This window comes from Centroberyx affinis, unplaced genomic scaffold (genome assembly GCF_046629955.1).
Source record: "Centroberyx affinis isolate AG114_WGS23_722 - 3 ecotype Tasmania unplaced genomic scaffold, CSIRO-AGI_Caff_v1 ptg000392l_1, whole genome shotgun sequence".
Lineage (NCBI taxonomy): Eukaryota > Metazoa > Chordata > Actinopteri > Beryciformes > Berycidae > Centroberyx > Centroberyx affinis.
The window spans coordinates 897,501-915,018 of NW_027279060.1; the positions used below are offsets into that span (position 1 = coordinate 897,501).

A 17,518-nucleotide genomic window follows, 5' to 3' on the forward strand; every position below is an offset into this window, starting at 1 on the left:
TGTTTATTCCAAGCTTGACACTTTTTCGCCAATTGCCTTGTTTTGTGTGGGGGTTTTTGTCTATTTTTCCTCCTCATTTTCTCTTCTCTGGCTCTTATTGTGGAAAACTCACACCAGCGGGGGCATAGAACTCTGCCTCTGCCAGTGGGGCAAAAATGCAAGTAGATATCGGGTGCTATTTTTTAACATTTTGAATTATTACTGCATGGAGCAAATTGTCCAGTCAAGTTGAGAGCACTCATATTTATAGACCCCACAGGACGGGATGTTGCACTCCAGAGTTGCCCTGCACTGGATGGGAATGAGGGCATGGAATAAAATGAGGCCTAAAATAGGGACTCTCCCTTCTGCGAACGCAGCTCGGAACCTCTTACAGTGAATGAGCATACACAGTTAAGTGTCATTGTAAAACCATGGCAAAATGGCCAGAGTGCATACATAGGAGAGTGTAAGGCATAGCTGATGTTTTATTAGAGGGAAACCTTATTTTTGGAACGCTTGGTTAAATGGGCTGATGTTTTACAAGCCTGGTTTTGACAGATTACCAAAATGGCATAACAGATTATGATGGCAGTGATTTGATAGTGAATCATTTAATGTAGTTAGCCAAAGAACTACAGGTTCTTGTAGTGGGTCATGTACAAAGGTCATGTAGTACCATTATCTTTCCCAATCTTCAGCATCATGGCCGGCTCTTCTAATAATGCAGGATACACACACACACACACACACACACACACACACACACACACACACACACACACACACTGAGCCTAGTTCAATCTAATTCCATCAAGGCAGATGTCCAGTAGCAGATCATTTGTGACATCTGTCCATCCCCTCCTGATCCATGTGAATGTATCCCTATCAGTTCAGATGAAGGAGAGAGAGTGCAGGCGGTGCCAGGGTAGACGCAAAGCTCTTTAATAGGTTGTGTTCAAGTCAGCCCGGCGGTTTTGCACTTAACTGTGACCGTGTGACAGAAAAAGCAAAGTCACTGTGTCAAAGTAACTGCTAAATGTGCCCTGCAGTCCCTGACAAGTTGCTTGCCCTATTAACACTGCCCCACCCGCCACAAACACTCATTCACACATTTAGATGCACACACACACAGACATACACAACACACATTCAAGCGCACAAACATGCAGACACACACACATACAGTCAGGCAGAAAAGCACACACACACACACACACACACAGCCCCGTGTGCATCCAGCGGCGTGAAATGATATTCCATTTTGAGAAATCCGGATTAAAATGTATCAGGCCAAATGTGTTTTGACCTTGTTACTAGGGGATGGAAAAAGCACATATGCACAAACGCACACACACACACACACACACACACATACACACACATAAAGCAAGGGAAGGGAAGAGGGTAAATCTTGCTTTTTTTTTATAAAGAGCACCAGCCAATCAATATTTTAACTGCTTTAAACATTGAACGCACCACATGAGCTACACCCAACCTATACTGCACATACAATATATACCTGCATGTACATTCAGACAGACATACAAAATACACTCAAAAACACATACAATACCCTTCCACTGCAGAAGTGTTGAAATATCAATATAACCCAGGGACTCAGACCTTTCTTTTTGAATGTGTTTCAGTGGCAGCCAATAGACAAGTACCTCACTCTTAGTGTAAAGAAAGACTGAAAGGTGAGAGCGTGTGTGTGTGTGTGTGTGTTTGTGTTTGTGTGTGTGCATGTGTGTATGTGACACTGCAGCACACCAAGAACAAGCCTCTTCACACCCACAGCTCCTACTTCTACTGACTGCTTCCCTTCCTCTCCTCCACTCTTTCTTTGTCTGGTTCTTCCCCTCCCTCTCTCCCCGTCAGAAATGTATTCATGTAATTAAGCTGCTAATACACCGTCAAAGAATTGTCTAATTCAGCAAGGAGGAATTAAAGGAATCTGGCATGAGTCATTAGCCAGTCGAGATGTTCTGTTGAGCATTTTCAATAAGGGATCTGGAGAGCAATGAATCACTCATATGGTGTGAAGACATTCGCTACAGCACATACTCTGTACTCTATATTTATAAGGCTGCATGTGTGTGTGCTTATGTGTGTGCTTGTGTGTGTGTGTGTGTGTGCGTGTGTGCGTTAATTGCCATATGTGAGCATGTGAAATTGTATGTGGGTGAGGGAGAGAGAGAAACAATTCAATGCATGTAATCCATCTGAACAATCAAGGAATGCAGTGAATTATTACCCATTGTAAACATTTAGATACTCTGGGCAAGATACTTAATTGCAATCAATGTTTGTACTGTTGCAAGCACAAAGAGGAAAATCCCTAACGCGCCGTGCAAGGAGAGGCATATGAAAACGCTCAATAGCTCATAAAAGCAGAATGTTAGGACAGGCAGGCAGACTGTGAAAACAGCATTTTTGAAGGTATGACGGGAAAATGCCAGCCTTCGCTAAATGCCTAATAGCCTGAGCTAGAAGACGTTTCACTTCTCATTGACACTCTCAAATTGGCCTCTTTTGATCCATAGTGCGTGACACACATACAGTACAGTCTACCTGTAAGCATCTATAGCTCGATAGGCTTTTCAAACACTGAAATAACGTACACAGGAGACGTTACTGGTGAGCTACTGAAACATGCATGGATCTCTAATGGTGTCTCTACTCAACTCTGTATTAACATCTTATTAGCCCAGATGGAGACTAAGGGAGAAGAATGGGCACATGTGAAAAAGAGAGCGGGTTTTAAGGCAGTTGAGAACCACAACGGTCAGCGCCATGGAGAACTCACGTTCCTGATGAGCTCACTGTTTGGCGGCTTTGATTGTACTGATGGGTGACAGAGGCAGGAGGGGTGAGCGAGGGAGAGGGGAGGAGGAGGGCAGGGTTCAGTCCATGGTGCACCCCCAGATGAAGTGGATAATTGAGTGGGGAATAAACACTGCCAACAACCTCGGAAGCCCCCTTTCAAAAAAAGAAAGAAAAACTAGAGAGAATGGAGTGAGAAAGAGGGGGGAGAGGGAGACAGAAAAGGGTGAGAGAGAGAGAGAGAGAGAGAGAGAGAAAATCCTAGCTACCCTCTGGGGGGAAAAGCTGCTATTGAAAAGCTATTAAACTTGCATTTAGCAGGATTGATTGGAAATGAAGAGGCCTATTAAAAGAGAGGGACAAGGGGACAATAGCGCGTCTCTGGCCGCCGTATGTTGCCCTCCTTTCAGCAGCTTTTTTCCACGGGAGGGGTGGGGGGGGGGGGGCAGCCCTGTCTGTTTAAGCACTCCCACCAAGAGAAGCATTTCAGGGGGGCTTAGCACTGACTGAATAGAACCCTCTTTATCTTCCTCTGTCCCCCTTCCCTTCCATTCTCTACTGAGCCACAAAGAAGGAGAGAGGGAGAATGAGGGAAGGTTCTTTTTTTAAGTCCCCCCCTACACACACACACACACAGACACCCCACCTATCCAACCAACCAACTACTCTCTCTCCCTCTCCTCCTACCTTCCCCAACGGATTAGTTACCTCTGGAGTGTTGCCATCTTCCCCTGCCAGTAGGGTTTGTAATACTCAATCTTCAGCATCATGGCACAAACAGTTGGAACCGCGGATCCGTACTCACGCTGTGTGTGTGTGTGTGTGTGTGTGTGTGTGTGAAGACGGGCCAGCCAATCCGGTGAGAGTCTGTGCCATGCTTAAACACAGCAGTGGAACGGCGGCAGGTGTCTCCACTGACTTTCAGCAGGCTCAAACGGATGGCTCCCCTGGGAACTTTAATGGAGTTTTGATTGTTTAACATCCATTTTTACAAAAAGCACACCAAAAGAGTGGCAGATTTTTTCTCCCCAGAAGTGTGGTTGCTTCGTGTCAGCGAGCATGTAACCATATGGTCTTGGGAAAGAGTTAAATAAGTCATGAGGCAGCTGACACTTCCTCTTAGAAACCATGTTGAGGAAAAAATAAATATTTCCAAACATGTCAGCCTCCTCCATCCTCGCAGCAAGAGCCATGAAGCACCTCTCTTTCACACTTCTTCTACTACCTCTTTTTTTTACACCTCTTACCATGCAACGTCCATTTTTTTCAAGCTACATACTCTGCTGGCACTGCAGAAACGTATTGCCATTACATTCACTGAAATGCCATTGGCAGTATTCTGAATAGCTATATAGTTTATGGCCATTTTGTGAATTTTAATATATTTTATGAATACCATCACAGACAATGTGAGTTCTATGTGATGTGATATTCATGTCATGCTCTCCCTCTTCTCTCCCAACAGCCACCCAAGCAGCCTACTTCTCCCAGCAGCCCCAGGACCAGGTGGTTGTGTCCGGCCAATCAGTGACTCTGCCCTGTGTCATTGTGGGTTACCGGGGAATGGTGCAGTGGACCAAAGATGGCCTGGCACTGGGTGGAGAGAGAGACCTACCAGGTAAATACCTGACCACCCCAACCTCTCTCTCTTACTTCTCTGTCTGTCTGCCTGTCTCCCTTTCATTCTCTACTGCTTTCTGTGGTTGTTTGTCGCTCTCTCTCTCTGTCTCTCTGTCTCTCTGTCTCTCTCTTTCTCTCTTGTTCTCTCTACTGCTTGCTGTGGTAAATCACTCTCTCTGTCTGTCTCTCTTTCTCTCTTTCGTTCTCTACTTCTCTACTGCTTTCTGTGGTCGTTTGTCTCTCTCTCTCTGTCTTGTCTGTCTCTTTCTCTCTCTGTCACTCTTTCTCTCTCTTTCTCTCTACTGCTTTCTGTCTCTCTGTGTCTGTCTGTCTGTCTGTCTGTCTGTGTCTCTTTCTCTCTTTCGTTCTCTACTGCTTTCTGTGGCTGTTTGTCGCTCTCTCTCTCTCTCTGTCTGTCTTGCCACAATCAATGCCAGGTCTCATTAGAAACCAAGTCTCTCTCTGTCAACTGTTGGGGTTTTACACAAATGAATGGTGAGAGAACAAATGTACTGCAGACAGGTCGGCTGCTGCTGCAGACACCAAGCTTTAATTTGTTGTTTAGCATTTTGAGGGTCTTGTAGAAAGGTGGATAATCAATTGACTTTTGTCATGCATTGACATTTAAATGTGTGGCAGACTAGCGAGAAGGTGGAGAGGCTTCCTCCTGACCTTAGCCACTCCATCTTTATTGTGTCTGTGTTTAAAGGACAGCCTCCTCATGCAGCAGCCCTCTCACGTGTTGCATCTCCAGCCTCACGCTGCTCTGCTAACACAGCGGCTCAATGCCTGGCCCAGGGAGTTGCTGCTTGCTTTCATTTGTGTCTTAAAGAGCCTTGCCACGTTCCTCCCGCCTTTGTTCGAGGCACAAGTCTGTTCATTTTATAGTCCTTTGATTATGTGTTTGTTGTTGGTTTGTTTTTCTCTGACTATTCTCTGTGCTGGCTTCACGCAGGCTGGACGCGCTATTCCTTAATGGGCGACCCGCTATCAGGCGAGCACAGCTTGCTGATCGATTCGGCAGAGCTGGCGGATGACGCGGTGTATGAGTGTCAGGCTACACAGGCGGCGCTGCGCTCCCACCGTGCCAAGCTCACTGTACTAGGTAAGATACACAGCTCACCCATGATCCTCACAGCAGCCCTCGCGCCAAGGCCTGCAGGCTGGCAGTGCTTGGGAACAATCAGGGGAGTGTCTTCATCACAACACACACACACACACACACACACACACACACATATACACACATATATATATATTAACATACTCAAAGAATGAAACCCACAAAACACACATACACCTAAACACAGATGTATATATCCACACATTCAAATATACATCAGAGTATTCAGTTTCAGTTTCTGTTCCTGTTCATAAAATAATCTGTTGTATCACGACTCAAGGATAATCCCACTGAAAATGTCGTTTCAGGGTGTAAATCATATCCTGAAAGTATATTTGAAACCCAGCAAAGCTGAGCCCAGAGATCCAGCTAGGAAAAAAAAAGGAAACCCTTCTCCTCTCAGTAGCGATAATCAAGACTGTGGACGTCTAGGATAATGTGATTGCTGCAGTCACAAATGACTTGCATAGTCGCTTAAAAGTCAAGGTCTGCACAGTTAGCACATTTTACAGTGAGCCACAAAATTTGTCAACCGCGAGGCGGTTTTTACATTAACGTGATGTGAGTGATCTACATATTCACATAGACGTTCAGAGGTGGAGGGAGGTGAGGCTGGGGGGGAGGAGGAGAAGGAGGGACAGGTCTTGTGGGAATTGGATTCAGCAAAGCACTGCTGGCACCTGGTGGCATGCAATGGAACATCACTATATTCATTAGTCCTGTCAATAGCCCACTTATTTACTTGCTAACAAATACAGAAAGTGGGGAAAATCACAGAGGGAACAGTTACACACGGGTGATGCTGCAGCTTATACCACAACACAACACTAACGCTTCCACCAGCCAGCCTGTTGTCCTTGAATCTGTCTGTTAAGCCAGTAAGGTGAAATGGTTGTGTATTCTGAGTTCATTAAGGCAGGGTGATGACGGATATATATAGGGTTGCCAAGGAAATTCATGGCAGTTTGAAGTCGCATGAGGTATTGAGGAACATGTTTCTAATTGGACAGTTTCAGAGAACTCATCCGCGCTCATCGCCCCGCCTCTCCGCTTCAAGCGTCACTTTCAAAGCAGCACAGAGCAGTGTGGTCAGAGATCACACACGCCCACACAGCCGCAAAGATGCCCATGATGAAACTGTCACTTCTATAGTAAATGCCCTTTATGAAACCAAGGATGGAGGTTCATGAACATTATATGCATTTCATAAACAAGAGAGAATCAAATCAGGCGCAGTGCACAGGAACCTGGTGTTTATGTGTATGCATGGACACTAGGATTTTCAAGAGAGAAGGGGTTTTAGTGTGTGTGTGTGCGTGTGTGCGTGTGTGTGTGTGCGCGTGCGTGTGCGTGTGTGCGTGTGTGCGTGTGTGTGTGTGTGTGTAAATCAATGTGGCCAGATGAGACCAAAGCAATCCTGCACAGTCAAAGGAGTCAACGGCGGGAGTGCAGTCAGGGGAATCGGCATGGAAATTAAAATCACCTAGCACTCGGATTACATTAGTGTCCGTGCCGCGGCAGCGGAAGGACCTCTGACAATTCAGATACACACAGAGAAATTGGTTCGGTGGAGGGAGCGAGAAAGGCCAGCACAAGCCCCATGTTTACGCCTTCTCTTATTGGTCGGGGAGATAGACGCCTTCATCAGGGGTGGCACGCTTGGCTTGCCAGTGGCGCGTGCGAAACCATGCAAATAAATGAACAAATAAGCAATTCAGATGAAACATCACTCTGCAACAGTAAGAGCAAATAGAGTAATAATGCTAGAGTCCCAAGAAAGGAAATAAAATCGGTTGAGTTTCTGTTTTTTTCCAAATGACAACTGTTCTTGCTCTTTTCCCCAGTCTGAAACTACACCTTGTTAAACAAACACATGATGATAAAAAGATATTGTTTGCCTCTTTTGCTGTTGGATGTATTGATGTTGAGCTAAGAGTAATAGCAAACTCAATATCAGTCTGACTGCTTTGGAGGCCTTGCACTGGCCTGGAGCCATAATGAGTTTTTCCTTTGACGTGTATGTTTGTTTTTGCTTTTCAGTTCCTCCCTCAGACCCAGTGGTGGAGGGGGGCCCTGTCGTGCGTCTTAAGGCCCACGCACCACACAACCTCACCTGCAGAGCCTCAGGAGCCAAACCTGCTGCTGAAATCACCTGGTACAGAGATGGAGAGGTCATGGAGTCTGCAATTTATTCCAAGGTACAGTGAGAACAGATCTATGCACAGCATCATTCAATCACTAACACACCCACACAATATTACAAAACAAAACAGCAGAGCAGAAATAAATAAATGCAAAGCTATTCAAAACAGAGATACTTTCTCTTAGGGTACACTGCTCCCGCTCTCCTGTTTCTATCTTTTTTTCTCTTGTTTTTTTCTTCCTCCTCTCACCACCCTTCCCTCACAGGACTTGTTCGTTTTCTCTCTACCTCTCTCTGCAGTCCCCCTCCCATTTTCACTCATGCCTGACCCACCACCCCCCACCCCCTCCCACTCCCCCTACCACACCTCCTCCTCTGCCTCCCTCCCTTGCTTACGACCCCCCCCCACCCCACCGCTTGCTCTCTAATGCAGCGACACTACAGCATAACTGGAGCATGCCAAAGCTCAGACAGGCATGAGCGTTTCATACAGTAGGGTTTCTGCAGAGAAGAAATCACCCACAACAATGCAGAAATACAATGGGGATGCGCCAGAGCGTGAGCCAGCCACGGCTGGGAAAGTGTCACATTTGTCATGCTCCCTGACCACGCTAAACGACGCTAAACGCCACATTTAAGGAGGCGAGAGCCTGCAGTGGGAAGGGAGGGAAGAGGATAGCAGGGGGAGGAGGGAGGAGGATAGTAGAGGGAAGGAAGGAAACAGGGAAAAGAGGGAACTGGTGAGATGCCTTTGTGAGAAAGAGAGAGGGTTTCTAACGTTAAGAAGTGGCGGGTGGGGGTGGAGAACGCTTGGTCGGAGTGAGGGGTGGTGACAGGGAGTGATGTGATTCGATCTAGCATAAAAATGCTTTTTGTGTGTCTGGCTGAGGAAGTGAAAGGCCTGGTCCATTGATTTGGTTGTCCGGGGAATGGGCTCAGCTTGCCCTTGCTCTTTTCCAGAGATGTGTGACACTTCCTCCTCACTGTCACCACCCAGAAATACAGACACAGCCACCTTGGCCATCACCATATACTCTCTTTCCTTGTAGGTGTGTGTGTGTGTGTGTGTGTGTGTGTGTGTGTGTGTGTGTGTGTGTGTGTGTGTGTGTGTGCGCGTGTCAGAGAGAGAGAGAGAGAGAGAGAGAGAGCACTCAGCCATATCTTAAGAATCTACACCTTTCCTCACTTAGGTGTATTGATTTCTGTGAGCAGTAAATAGATTTAAAAGATGATGACAAACAAGGAGCGCTGACGGGGAACACTCTCAGAAATGTGGGAACAGCACAATATCCCCTGCTGCATCATAAAATATATGATTTAACTGCCATGCCAACGAACATGATGGCAATTTTAATGCCTCACACATGAAAAAAAAATAAGACCTGTGGTGTCATAGAGATATACCTACAGTAAATGGTGCTATCACAAACAGCAGTGACTTGCTTGTGCCACACTGAGCCGACTTTCAGTTCTACTCGTCTGTGCAGGAGTCTGTAACATTTCTCTAAACATACAGTGTGTACACTCCGTGATTTTCCAGGTTGGACCTCCACCAACATCTAACAATTACTCTCTGTTGTTGTCCACCTCCACAGATGCTGATGGAGGACGGGAAGAGGGAACAAGCTGTCAGTATGCTTCCAATCATCCCTGAGGACAGGGACTCTGGACGTACCTACACCTGCAGGGTCCTTAACCCAGCCGCCCCTGCTGGACGACAGACATCCGTCACCATCAACGTCCAGCGTGAGTGTCCCCAACATCAGCTTGCCTCCAAAGACCACCAGAATATCACAGCACAGCATGCACTGTAGCACAGCACAGCCTATATACAGTTACCTGTAAAGCACATTTACTATTAAATATAATGAAAAATTGAGCTATGTAGAAAGCAAATAAATAGCATAATTCTATTGTACTATTAAAAGACGAATGGTACCAATTAGAGCACTAAGTACTTGAATCCAATATAGTACATGGCATCACTTAAGAGCTTCAGCTGAATATATACTGTAAATAAGATTCCTTCAGTACCACTTTGAGGTTAATGGAAGTGTGGTCTGCTCTTCCAGCCTATATATGCCCCTTTTCACCAGTGAGAGACACTGGCGTCTGCTAGACTTCTCTCAGAAAAGTAAAAGTAAAACTCTTCCTTCCTCCAGACCCCCCTTCAGTGACTCTGTCAGTCCAGCCTCAGACTGTGACCGAGGGAGCCAAGGTTCTCTTCATCTGCTCTGCCTCAGCCAATCCTGAAATCACTGGATACAGGTATACACCAGCATCTCCATCCCTCATTTCCCTGAAGCTCAGCTGTTCACTCTGATCGTAACACCCCGCCTCCATGGGTACACACAGAACAAGTAGACACAAATCTCTCTGACGATGATACAATCATATAACTGTCACAAGACATGATAAGTCAGAGCAGAGGGGATCTTTAGATATTGTAATAAAACCAATGCTGGCGCAGGGAAGCTTCGCCAACACCAAGCAAAGCAGCGATATCAGCAAAATCAAGGATGAGTTTTAAGCAGTGTTAAGGCTTAAATAGGCTGCTTGATTGGCGGTTTTTGATTGTGACTGGCGCAAGATATGAATCAGCTAATAGCCGCTGTGGCACACATGAATAGGTATTCTCCTTGAACTAATGCAAGCTCCATATGATATGATTATTTGCCTGTCCCAGGTGGTCTAAAGGAGGAGTACCCATCTCGGAAGCTAACGGCGACAGCCTTGAGGTGACGGTGGACCATTCCTACTTCACGGACCCGGTCTCCTGTGAGGTGTCCAACTCTGTGGGCAGCACTAATGTCAGCACCTTGGTCGATGTACAATGTGAGTGTAACTGTCGACAAAAATTGTATGCCATGTGGTTTAGCTGTATGTTTTGATAGAGATTTCTTAGCGGTGTACTTTATTTTAAAAGGGGTCTGTTTGTGATTGTGACTGGCTGCCTGTGTTGCTCCTCCTTAGTTGGCCCCAGACTGCTATCAGAGCCTAAGCCCATGACAGTGGATATAGGGATGGATGCAGCCTTTACCTGTGCGTGGACAGGAAACCCTCCCCTGACCCTGGCCTGGACCAAGCAGGGCTCTAGCGTGGTAAGACAGCAAACACTATTCAACACCTCCTCTTGATGGTAGAGTGTCAACACCCACCACCCCTCAACACTAACCCTCCAGAGGGAAGCATTCACACATGGCCTTGAGGCATAAATCCCTCGCACTTTCCCTCCACACATTCTCTTTCAGACTGAATCTTCATCACCTCCCCTCAACATGCTCCCCGAGGGCTAAAGCCTCTGCCAGAATCTGTCTGTCCACTGACAGATTCATACAGCAGCATCGGGGCAGCTGACATTCTGTCATAACAATGTGACCACTAAATCAATCAATCAATCAATCAATCAATCAACCAATGAGCCAAGACATGGTTCAAACCAAGAGAATTACAGCTTGTGCCGTGTCTTGTAGAGCAGCATCTCTGCTTCTCAGACATTAAGAAGACGTGACTGCACTTGAGTATCAATTTCCTCAAAGCCAATTTCATGGGAGGAACAAATGTGACATTTCCACCTTTACTTTGCATCATCCTGGTAAAAGTCTTCCACTTCAACACACAGCATCAGTGGTGACATCTCTGGGGAGCTTCTCTCCTGGCAGCTAATATGATTTCTGAGGCGGTGTTGGAGAAAACACCACCAGTAAAGAACACCGCGGGATGGCGTAAGGGATGCTGTCATCTTAAAGAGTGAACGCTTTCAGCCCCTCTCAGGAAAATGCTCAGGCATTTTTCTAATCCACCCGCTGCCACTGTGCCTCACATAGCCACGAGTAATGGATTAATTGGGTTACTCCATAAGTGTGTTGAAATAAAAAATTGGAGAGAGTGAGAGGGGGGAGGAGGGAAGAGGAGGGAGTGGGGGTAAATGGATTAATCACAGCTTGATGGAATGGCAGGATCAATGAGCTAAGGAGCGACTGAGTGTAGCAGCTCCAAAGGCTAAGGCCCACTCACACCACAGTACGTTCAGTTCTGTCCCCACTGTTTAATTACAACAATCTCCCCAGCAGCATGGTCACTCAGCGGTGGCTGGAGTGCTTAATGCTGTGATTAAAGCTCTTCACAATGAAATTAAACTCAAACCACCAGCGTTTGTTACAATGGTCAGCCCACCTCTGTGCTGCCTCCGCACTGAGTGGGCAACTGATAAAGGTCTCAGTATCCTCCTCTCACTCACTCTCTCTCCTCCCCCCCTAGGTACTCAGTAATGGTAACACCTTGCAGCTGAAGGCTGTTACCCAGGAGGATGCTGGAACATACACCTGCAAAGCCATCGTCCCCCGTATTGGGGTTGCAGAAAGGGACGTCACTCTGACTGTAAATGGTGAGTGGAATCCTTTCATAGCGTAGCGCTCTCATGTACAGGGTTACTGGTAATCTTTTAGATCGATCTGTAGAATAAGTGGCGTAATGGCATCCATATCTGACAATTTGGTGTTTGTCAATATTTCAAAATATCCTCTTCTTTCTCTTTTCCCTCTATCACCTTTCTCTTTCCGTCACACCAGGCCCACCTATCATCACAGCGGATGCCTCGCAGCATGCTGTCAAGCACTCCAAGGGCAAGCTGGAGTGCCTGGTGGGAAGCAGCCCCCCTCCTGATAAGATTGTAAGTGAGCCTCTTGTCTTTTCTGTCTGCCATTCATTTGTGTGCTTACATACACTGAGCTATCCACCTTCCAACCCACCCATATGAGAATGATCACTCGGTGTGTGCTTTACCCCTGCCCTCACCTTCACACCTTCACGCCTTTGCACCAACACACCTCCCCCCTACACACTAACAAATGCATGTGCGCGCACACACACATACCCACAATTATAACTGCACACACATTCACTGGGGGTATGAGAGATAGTAGAGTTGGGGGAGCTGTGGGAGATCGGCTTCCTGCAAGTTTCAGCCAAACCGCCTTCAATTAGCGGCCCATGAGGCATCAGTCGGCTGACCCTGTTGAACTGCCGAACGTAGGCTGGACTGAGAGAGGATAATTAGGGTGTGAGGAGGAGTGAGAGACAGGTGCCCTGCTGGCCTTGCACTAGAGACAGCAGAGAAGAGCCTTATTTTATAGTGCAGCTACCTAGCCCTCCTTAGGCCTCACCTGCAGGGCAGACGTGGGAGGCAGCTTAAACATGAGCCTGTGAGCTGTGTCAGCCAGGGAGCGCCTTCGAGGTCGACAGAGAGAAAGCAGAACAGAGAGAGAAACTGGTGTTCAGTCAGAGGCTAGCATGGATCTAAGGATAAACAGCCTGGGTAGCCTCTGCTTTGCTCACCGCTGAGGGCTTCTTCATAGAAACGTGACTCACTCCCCTATTGCCTGTTCTCCTGCTCCTCTCCCCAGGTGTGGACGTTTGGAGACATGAGCCTGTCCTCTGGTTCCTCCGGTCGGTTTTCTGTGCAGACGGTGGCCAGCGACCACGGAGTCCTGTCTTCTCTGGTGCTGTCTGAGACTCTGGCACAGGACTTCCAGCTGCGCTACAACTGTACTGCCTGGAACCGCTTCGGCACTGGCACGGCCCTGGTCACGCTGAAGGAGCAAGGTACGGACTGACAGGTGTACTTATCTCTGCTAGGGGGGGGTTGAAGTGATACACCATCTCAATCCTTGTTGTGAAGGGGGGCAGATTAGGTGAAAGCAGTGCTCCTGTCTTGTGCTTATCTTAATTATACTCTTCTAATCGATATGATTTAATCAGCAGATGGTCCCTTTAATGAATATGTTTGCCCCATAACATAGATATTGATTGGGGACAAAAGTCAATTAGAAGAAGCCACATGTATCTGGGGCTGGGCACGTACTCTCTATCTCTGTCCGAGAGCCAAGCGCAACATCTCAAATTGCAACCCCTTTAAGTGATCTTAAAATTAGGTAGTAGTACTACTACAGTGGTGCTAGCGGAAGCCTTTGTTGCAGCAGACACCAAAAATAAGGTACTCGTCAGTAATTTACATCAACGTAGCAGAGTAGGGTCTCCAGAGAAATGGGCAGCGGTATCTCCTGGAATCTCTAATTAGATTACTGTCTATTGCTTCATTGCATGTCAGGCCTTGTTACCCTTCTTTCAGAGAGATTAGAGACAATAGCCAGGCTGTGGGACGCTGGGCTGCCCGCATGAGCATACGCTGGCTGTGAGCAGGCCAGGGTTTACTGCAGATGAATTTATATAGCCACTGGTGTTTCTGGGATTAGTGGGACAAATGAATGGATCTCTTTCTTTTTTTTTTGCTCTGATCTGTAGGATCTTGACACTGACACTTATTCTCTACTATCTCTCATTTCATTCCTCCCTTTCTCTTGACAACCACTATCTCATCCCCCACCCCCAATATACACACACACCCACACTTTTCTTCCACTACTATTCTTGTTACAGAGGCCCTGCCTATGTTGATCATAGTTGGTGCGGCAGTAGGTGGAGGCTGTGTTCTCCTCATCTGTGTCATCACTCTGGTCTCCCTCTGCTGCAGGCACACTGGCAAAGGTGAGCTCAACGGTTAGTATGGGCGAGGGGGTCAGCAGGCAATTCTTCAAATCAGACTGATGAAATTGTATTTCATTTGTGATTTGAAAATTGTGCACAATTTCGTACACCATCTTGAATTTAAATGGAATATACACTATGTCAAATAACACAAAATTTGTCTGGTAGTCTCCAGAAATAATTCAACAATTAATAATTCACTCTTTTATATCCCCATAGGTAAGAAGTGCACCCGTCTTTCCAAGAGTGATATCAGAGTTCAGATTGTTCACAGTGATCACAACGCTACGCGTGGCAATGATGATGAGGAGGATGTCAAAGAGCCCATGGTAAATTCCTTTCTTGACAGTCTCTGGATAACAGATATCTCTATTCATGTTTAGGGAAAATGCACAATGACACTGTGATGTTATGCACAGCCTTTTTGTTTTGTTCTCGATCAAGTGAGGTCTTGTTCAACCTAGTAATTCTGTTTGGTCTTTCCTCAGGCTCCTAACAGCAGTGAGTCTCCTGGGACCTCACGCACAGAACACAGTGACCTCCTGGAGGAGGAGGAGGATGAGAGATCGGACATCAAGGTAAAACCCTACTGAAAACATTCACTTGAAGAAGCACATTTCAATAGCAAGCATTCATCATTTTTGTCCTTGACACATATTATTCTTTTATGTAACTTTTATGACACAGTTTTCTCTGTATCCCTCATAGGACCCCACCAATGGCTACTACAACGTCCGTGCCCATGAGGACCGCCATATCCGCAGCAGTGGATTCTCTGAATATGTGCCCAATTCTCGGCCAGTCTACACTCCATCGCAGCTGCCCTCCCCCAGCCCCCTGTATGGTCAGCACAGCACCCAGCCCCGAGTCTATGACTTCTCCCACCGATACGCTACCACTACAGGGACACGATCCACTTACGAACAGCAGCAGGCTGCCCAGCAGCAGGCTGCCCAGCCAGCCAGTATCTACCCCACTGACCCCCTGTACAGTGGCTCTGCTTATCTACCTGCTACCTATGGTCGTGCCTTCACCAGTTATGTTAAGCCTGCCTCCTATGAAAAGGTGGATGCGTACGACCAATCAGATCAGGCCAGCAAGGTGTCCAGCTCATCCCGCTTCTCCTATGCCTCCTCACAAGTGTCCTCCCAGCAGTCTGATTACGGCCGGCCCTCACAACGTATGCAGACTCATGTCTGATTGGACAAAAGAGTGGAGAACAGACAAGTACAGGAGCAGTGAGTAGGTAACCGTTGTCACCTCCACATGAGTGTGGCTGGACTAACATGAGCAGAGACTTTCTTTAATTGGATGGTCCTTCGAGGACATGTTTGGACACATTTGGAGGGAGCTGTATGATTTAGGTTATGGGATAACCATCCTTAATTTATTTGTTGTCAAGGAAGGTGGGATCTACAGTAATGGTACCTGTAGAGTCCCTGAGCTGAATTCAGCAGATTGTGTTGTTCCACTCAAACTCACAATAACTACAGTGTGATACCTCACCAGGTTGTCTTTACATGATGACCACCCAAACCTGTGGAGACATTCTGTCAGTGGACTTGGGATGCAAGGGCAAACTAGAAAACAAATCAAATGCATCTCCCGACATTGAGTGGCCAAAACAACTGGGGTAGCTGTTTACCTGGATTCCAGAGCCTACTTTGTGTCAACACAAATAAAATCTCAAACATGACCTCTAAAAGAAATTGAGAGAAGATGAAAATACAAGACGTATTTGAGGAAAAAAAGAGTTATAAACAACCTATTGTCGTCCGTCATTTGGTGTTTGTTGGCATGCGAAAGGAATTCTAAGCACATTTGTGTCTCTATCATCAACAACAGACTGAGCTACACAGAGACAGTTCATAATCCATCCTGCACAACAGGCTAGCTCTACTGAACGACACATGCTACAGGCACTGTATGGACAGTCTAATCAGCAGGGGAATCCTTTTGGCCTGAGCTGCATTCCTGGAGCTTTGTGGAACGTCTCCTGATAATGAGCATGCTGGACTAGTCCGCGTTGCTTATAGGTGGGAAAAAAGGAGGAGATATGAAGAGAATGTGTATCGTAGCCTTCATTTTAACGGGAGACTATACGTTAACTATGTGTGTTGTACCATGTTGGACAAGGTAAGGTCATGAAAACCCAAAGATGGTGATAATTGTATTGGGGGAAAAGGAGGGCTGAGGTTGAGCACTACTGTCCTACCCTTGGTACTGCTTTTCTACTGTGTTTTCTGATTGTGAAACTAAGAGTAAGCTATTACCAGAACAATCATAGGTGGTGGTTTGGAAAATGGTGGCAATCTTGAACTTGAAATAAGCTTGAATGCAGTGTCAACTTCAGCAGGCGCAGATGTGTAAGGCAGTCCCAATTTGGACCATACACTCCAGTTTTACAGCTCAATCAAGTAGTCTCAATATGTTTACAAGAAACAGTACTACCCTGAAATACTAAGTATCTGTACAAATGGCTGAGCCCATACTTTCTCTCTCTGTTGCATGCAAATGATGTGTCTAGTGAAACTCTTCAGCGTTTATTTTCATGTCCATTCCATGTTTGAGACATTGGTTTCTGCACCTGGCCCAGTTGCATTCCACTTCCAGAGGCCTGGAAGATTCAGTATGGAAGCCTGTACTGCCACTGGCCTGAAAAGCTGTTACAAGGCAGCCTGATTAGAGAACAAAAAGTCACTAAAAGTGAGGAAGTAAAGATCATCGCTTGTCTTTATTTTTATATTTTATATAAGCCTTAATGTACAGCGTGTAAGCTGCTCTATTGTAAAGTATCTTTATATTATATACATATGTATCTATCTTGGTTGATTTTAAGTGGGTCTACAGATTTTCTTCTCTAAGTTGTTCATCAATCACTGAATGCAGTTACTATGCTTTTTTTGGAACACAACTAATTGCCATTTGTTTGTTTATTCTTTTTAATAATGTATTAAGAATTTTATTTGCTAAAAATGAGCTCATGTTGCTTGTACCTTTGTACACATATTTATATTTAAATAAAACCATTTCCGATAAAGAACTGGCTGGTTTGGGTCCTGTGAGTGAGTCAGCCCAGGCAGGAGGTTCATTGTGTAGATTGGGGAACAGTGACAAACAAAGCTTCCTATGTAGGCAAGATGATGAATACATAAATTAGCAGCGCTGTCTATGTTGATTTTCCTATTCCCCCAGTGGAGCGCTGCTTTTAATGAAGACAGATGAGATACTAGAACCCCCACTGTATGTGTCTCCACCTCCCAAAGCTGACATGCCCATCT

General features: G+C 46.2%; 1 protein-coding gene across 1 annotated transcript in view; it reads left to right on the forward strand.

The window, feature by feature from the left end:
- kirrel3l (kirre like nephrin family adhesion molecule 3, like) overlaps positions 1–17,073 on the forward strand; it is a 34,476-nt gene extending 17,403 nt beyond the window's left edge. The window contains exons 2-15 of the mRNA XM_071516074.1: positions 4,271–4,423; positions 5,381–5,530; positions 7,589–7,746; positions 9,287–9,437; positions 9,854–9,959; positions 10,378–10,526; positions 10,665–10,792; positions 11,952–12,078; positions 12,263–12,363; positions 13,097–13,295; positions 14,130–14,237; positions 14,457–14,566; positions 14,726–14,815; positions 14,946–17,073. Coding sequence (XP_071372175.1) covers positions 4,271–4,423; positions 5,381–5,530; positions 7,589–7,746; positions 9,287–9,437; positions 9,854–9,959; positions 10,378–10,526; positions 10,665–10,792; positions 11,952–12,078; positions 12,263–12,363; positions 13,097–13,295; positions 14,130–14,237; positions 14,457–14,566; positions 14,726–14,815; positions 14,946–15,437 — 2,222 coding nt within the window. The 3' untranslated portion in view covers positions 15,438–17,073. The remainder of the gene's footprint in view (positions 1–4,270; positions 4,424–5,380; positions 5,531–7,588; positions 7,747–9,286; positions 9,438–9,853; positions 9,960–10,377; positions 10,527–10,664; positions 10,793–11,951; positions 12,079–12,262; positions 12,364–13,096; positions 13,296–14,129; positions 14,238–14,456; positions 14,567–14,725; positions 14,816–14,945) is intronic.
- Positions 17,074–17,518: the final 445 nt, after the last annotated feature.